The 6046-nt window shown below is 37.8% G+C and overlaps 1 protein-coding gene across 1 annotated transcript; it reads right to left on the minus strand.

Annotated features, from left to right (window-relative positions):
* Positions 1–354: 354 nt before the first annotated feature.
* Positions 355–4921, minus strand: LOC120464541 (uncharacterized). The gene is made up of 3 exons (XM_089120874.1): positions 3152–4921; positions 2280–2511; positions 355–2026 (listed from the first exon to the last, which is right to left on the minus strand). Exons 2-3 carry the CDS (start codon positions 2332–2334, stop codon positions 1257–1259), a joined length of 825 nt encoding a protein of 274 aa, XP_088977000.1. The 5' UTR covers positions 2335–2511; positions 3152–4921; the 3' UTR covers positions 355–1256.
* Between the last annotated feature and the right edge of the window lie 1125 nt (positions 4922–6046).

Genomic DNA, 6046 nt, shown 5'->3' on the forward strand with positions numbered 1-6046 from the left:
CCTCGCGGGAGCTGACATCTTGTAGCAGAACTTCACTTGCGTTAGCATTCCCATTGACTCCCATTCATTTTGGCGTCACTTTGACAGCGAATAACTTTACATCTGAGGCGTTTGAAGACCCCATTTGTCCTTAAATTATTTCTAAAGAAACACGACAATGTATAAAAGGCTCCATTACCTTGTAGCTTATGTTATGGCCCTGTAGAAGCAGTTTTAGTGAAAGTAGGCTAACAATTGCGTCATACCCACGCGACTCTCTGTCGCACGTAGAGAGATTACCATATGGACATGAGAAGAAGCTCGCGCGCAATCGGGGAGGCAATATGACAAAATAATTAATCAGAATACCTAGCAAAATTGTGTCCTTCTCCTAGCTCATGGACAGCTCCTATTCACACTCTCCGCCTCTGCATGTTTCGGAAGGGAATGATTCAGATTTGTCATGCCACTGCACTAGAAGACAGACGGGTCACTCAGGTCCCACTACTTAGTCAAGCTCTGTTTGAGTCTGCGCATCAGGGACGGAAGTGCTAAAAAATCGCCAAAAACGAGCTGCAATCGTCTCAATGGAGTTCCAATGAGATCTGTCCATTTCTTTTACTGTCTATGTCTACACTTCGGATTCTGACCGGAAACAGTAGACCATCGGGGTATCTTTGAAACACTCATTTCAACATGCTACGGTTTGGGATGCACTAATTCTATTTTCGAATCCTATTTAGGACGAATAGTATGCGAATTGGGACGCAGCAACAATTCGGCTAAATTCTTTAACTTTCGTTTTCTGAATCACTCTGTACTTTTCAAAATAAAAGTCTCAACTCAAACAGCTCTTTACAAGGCAGTTTCAAATTAAGAGTCTTAAATACAATAATAAAATTAACATTAAATATTTACAGGCTTCTCTGTCAGTCACAATAAGAGTTCAATTAACTGAAAACTCGTAAAAGGTTGTTTTTTAATTACTTATAAAAATAACTATAATTAATTGTACTTGCATACAATACACATTGTGGGGAGTCATTTTTCTGCCTTTTTTCTTTAGACCAAAAAAAAAAAAAAAAGAAAGAAACTTGCATTGCTTTTCAATCGCATTTCATTTTGGTATTTTTTTTATTTTCTTTGAGTAAGTGTTTAATTAAAAAGATTTTAATCATTCTTGTTCTCCAACAGATAAAACAAATCTTGCAGCAACACTAGTTTATTAGTTTAACTAGCTAAACATTTACTTTATTTGAATCTAACAAAACATTTTCTCACTGTGACACAGAACAATGCTTTCTAATATGAGACACTAGACTACTTGATTGGGTGAAACTCTTTCCACACTGAGTACAGTAGTACGGCTTCTCTCCAGTATGAACTCGCTCGTGTTTTTTCAGGAATCCAGACTGAGTGAAACTCTTGTCACAGTGTGAGCACTTGTAAGGTTTTTCTCCAGTATGAATTCGTTGATGCAGTTTCAGTTCACCAGGTCTAGTAAAGCTCTTCCCACAGTCAAAGCACATATAATCTCTCACTTCATTATGTGTTTTTTGGTGCCGTTTAAAACTGTCCAGCCTTGAAAAACTCTTTCCACAGAGAGAACACACATAAGGCTTCTCATCTGAATGAACTTTCAGGTGTTGTTTTAGAGTTTCTGATAAACTAAAATCTTTACCACACTGATCACAGTTAAATGGCTTTTCTCCAGAGTGAACACGCAGATGAACACGGAGACCTGATGCTTGAGTAAAACTCTTTCCACACTGAGTGCATGTACACGGTTTCTCTCCAGTGTGAATTCTCATGTGTGAGTTAAGGGTTCCTTTCTGTGTGAAAGTCTCTCCACACTGAGTGCATGTATACGGTTTCTCTCCAGTGTGAATTCTCATGTGTTTGTTAAGGTTTCCTTTATGTGAGAAACTCTTTCCACACTGAGTGCATGTGTGCATCTTTTTGGCTTTTGTTCTTTGAATCGTAAAGTTACGATGTTCCTCCTCCACTTCATTCAGTTCTTGTCTTTGCTCTTTCACTCTCACCTGGTCTAAAACACACAGAAATACAGTTAGAATCAGTTCAAGTGAACCCTTATTTATTAGTAGAAAACAACAGAGATCAGATCTTTCACTTGTTATTCTGTCCATTTATTGTTAATATAGTAAAATATGTTTGACAACTGCTTTATACAAGGTTATGATCATTTAGATGTATTTATCTATCATTTTTCATCCATAAATTGCTTATTAATTCACAGCCACCAAAGCATCAACAATGTAGAATCAAGAATGGACACCAACCTGTTTGTTCCTCAGTATCTTCATGTTTTATTCTGGATGGTTCTGGATCACTCATGTCTTCAATCTCTTCTTTAATAAACTCTATCTTTAACAGTCACACAGATTTCAGCTGCTACTCCTGGAGTTTGTCCTTCTCTTGTAGGATGATTGGAATAATCCCAGTATTCATTGGTGAATTGTTGTGGGAGGAGCTTCACTGCAGGTGTGAACTGTGATCACTGTTTTTCCCAATCTGCATTTAAAAAGCACAGGACTATCATGTTAAACCGAACAGTTGAAAAAACCTCTTTGTCTCCAAAAGTTCCCTGTTTTCAGCTCATTCATTATGGTGATGTCTGAGATCTTCTGTAAATTGGCACATTAAATTGTTTTATTGGTGTCAACAGGCTGAAACAAACTACAGCATCATCACCTTTCACTTCCATCGAGTCTGAAACACTAAAACATATTAAGTTGTTAGAAAGAGTTTTCGAAGACTGTTCAAACCCATTAGAAGTCCTTTCTGAAAATGAACTGCTGGAGAAGCTAAGGTTTAGCTAGGTTTCATAGACATGCACATGCAACTATTCATCTGTATTATTATTAAGTAACTGTAATTAAAACTCCTAGCTACATATTGCAAAATGTTTTAAATTAAATGAGTACAATATCACTTTCCATTTAATAGAGATCTTGCACTCCCAGACTTGGAGGATGACCAAATTGGTGTAGAACCCACTTTGGAGATTAACGGGCAGGAGGTGAAGATGGATCTGGGCGTTATATTCAACGAATGATTGTAGAAAACATTTTCTCAGTTTGAGAAAAATAAAGAATTTATACTATCAAATGAATTGGACATATTATAATGTATTCATTGAGACAATACTTACAAAAATATTTGATGCACAGTATGTCAGGACTCTGGTTTGATCTTCAGCCTTTCTGCGGTGTTTGTCTTGATTATCAGTTCACCTCACTCTACCATCACAGCTGAATCCAATTCTAATCAGTGCTCTCACTCTCATTGCTCACACCTGTTGCCCATTTTCTGCACTGATTTTCTCCACTACTTATACTTCTCTCCTTGGTTCTTCTGTCAGTGTGTCTTGGTTTCAGTCCGCTTCACAACTGGTCCCTTGCCTGAAAGTCTTGCTTTGTTTGCTTCTTGACCTTTAAAGCCTTTTCTGATTATTTATTACGGTTTTGATGTTTATTTGCCTAGTTCCTGTTCCCAATTTACCCAGCTTGCTCACCCGGTTTTTGACCCCCTGCTCTCGTCTTGGACTAATGCCTTGGCTCTTTCCTTAAAACTGTTAGTCTTCTCCTGGTTATGACCCCAGCCTGTCCATTGGATTTTGCCCTCTTACTTGGTGGCTCAGCTACCAATTATTTTTGTTTGCATTGTTTTCCTTCAACCTTTTGGACAATGAATTTAATTTTCAATTGATCTGCTCTTGGGTTTCTGTTGTATCTGCACCTCCCTAACACCGTATCAGTAAAATCAGCTGAAATGTAACATGTTCAAATCACAAATACATTAAAGGTGCCCTAGAATGTTTTTTTTTTAAATTATTTTATAATGTTTCCTTTGCCCTTAAAAGGTTAGTATGTTTTTTAGATCAAAAATAGTCATAATTTAGAAATAAAAGGCATTTTCCCTAGCCTGATTTTAGCCTCTGATTTCAACACTCTGTTTGTAACCGGCCTCTGCTGTGATTGGCTGACATGCATGTATATGAAATAGCTATGTATTACATGTGAAACTCTCTCAAATAATTTTACTACAACTATCATACGTTTTTACTATTAAAGCTATCGAGATTAACAAATCCTGAGATGTTTTGAAGTTTTTAGATCTATTCCCAACACATAAAATGTAGCTGTGATGAGCATTGAGCAAGCAGAGGACAGTCTGTTGATCACGAGGATGAAGATATTATCATTACAACGCAGTTTCTGCCTTTTCACCAATGCAGACACAATCATGTAAATACAGTAAGAGCTTCGTTGTGCAGTGTAAAGTGCGTCATGAATCCATAACGAGTTTGGCAAGTGTCCAGATAAACTCACGCTGTGTGGAAAGATTGTTCTTTGATCGCTTTCTGTATATAATTTATTCACAATTTAAATAAGTTTTTTTTTTCATCCTACTAAAGGAAACAATGTGATATTTTAGTCACTGGCTTGACTTTCTGATGCATACACAGTATTGAACGATTTTGAGTGAAAGATTAACGTTACCTGTCTGAACTTGAACAAAAGTTACACATCAGAAAGTGTTGCTTGGAAGCTCGATCCGAGGCCAGCTCTTAGCCCAAGTTGAGGAAACAGTCGTCGGTGAAATGTTTGGAAATTTCCAGAGAAAATAACATTAACCCATTGTTTCTTAAGAGGCTCAGATGAAGGAACTAAAAATACTTTTGTGTTCATGTGTACATTAGGAATGGTTCGATACCACAATTTTGGCTTTGGTACGATACCAGAACCTAATACCTCGGTATCGATACTAAATCGATACCACAGTTGAAAAAAAAGTCTAAATTTATGTGAAATGAAAAATTTTTATTAAACACTGCTTGAAACTCTCAACTACTATATGTACAAAGTATAAAAAAAAGTATCAAAATGTAAAAAATAAATAAATTCAGTCAAGGAACAAACAGTAGGTAAAATTTTGAGGTAGCATGTAACCCTCTGTTTAGGTTTTGAGTAGACCTGATGACCAATCTAATCAGCTATAGGTCAAACTGGGCCAATATCAGAGTTCTAGGTACGACTATGGAGCCTGGAACTATGGAATGTTAGCAGGAAAGAGAGAACACAACCCAGATGAGCTCAAGAGATGTATTGTACAAAATAATGACAGTTCAATAGAGAAAAGAAAAACAATACATATGAAGCTCAGAAGCATTTAAAACCACATTTGCAACTATCAGTAGCGGTCCCTGAATGTATCTTTGCATTTTCATTATGGCAATCTACATATCTATAGCTACTCAGCTGCATTGCTACAGCACATTTGTAGATTTTCAGTAGCATCTCTGTATGTATCTTTTCATATCTGGTGTTCTATATGACACGTACAGCAAATATTTAGGAGTGTATTCACAACATCTCTAATGTATCCTGTCATGATTCTGACATCATGTCATTGATTTTTCTAGTCTTGTGGCAGGATCATGGCAGAACCAGGTTTTGTGTGCAAGTGCATGGCCTGTTGTATGGGCCATGTGTTTGTGTTGTCTCGTTTAATACCCCACCCCCTTGTTATACTCATCATGTCATTATTACCTAGTCGGTGTCACCTGTTCACCTCATTCGTTTCTCCCTTTATTATCCCCTTGTGTTTGCTGTCCTGTGTGGGTTCTTGCGTGTTTCTCCCCGCGAATACCTTGTCTTTGAGGAACGTCTTGATCTTGTATTTGCTGTTAGTTTATAGTCTTGTCAAGTGTTTTCTAGTCTAGCTATCTCCCATTTGTTTTTGTCTGTTTTGCCCCCTCGTGGGTTTTGTTTTCCTGTTTGTCACCAATAAACCTTGTGTTCATCGCACTCTGCCTGCATTTGGGTTCATCACCTGCATCCACATAACAGAATGAACCAACCACAACTGAACCCAGCAGACAGTATGCCTGACGATCTTGTACATTGGTGGCAGGAGGCTATCTCCAATTCCAGGAATGGAAAGCTTTCGTTTCCTTCACAGGGTGAGTGGACCTTGAGACAGTATGCCCAGGTGGTGGAGGAGAGGCGGTTCTTCTTGCCTGAGATTCTGGTAAATCGCTACC

This window comes from Pimephales promelas, chromosome 16 (assembly GCF_988280905.1).
Source record: "Pimephales promelas chromosome 16, fPimPro1.hap1.1, whole genome shotgun sequence".
NCBI classification, from domain to species: Eukaryota; Metazoa; Chordata; class Actinopteri; order Cypriniformes; family Leuciscidae; genus Pimephales; species Pimephales promelas.

Bases quoted from the DNA above. Each gene is read 5' to 3' on its own strand.
- LOC120464541 (XM_089120874.1), bottom strand. From the start codon at position 2,334: ATGAGTGATCCAGAACCATCCAGAATAAAACATGAAGATACTGAGGAA. The intron at 2,027-2,279 runs GTTGGTGTCCAT...TGTGTGTTTTAG, and splicing joins AGATACTGAGGAACAAACAG to ACCAGGTGAGAGTGAAAGAG.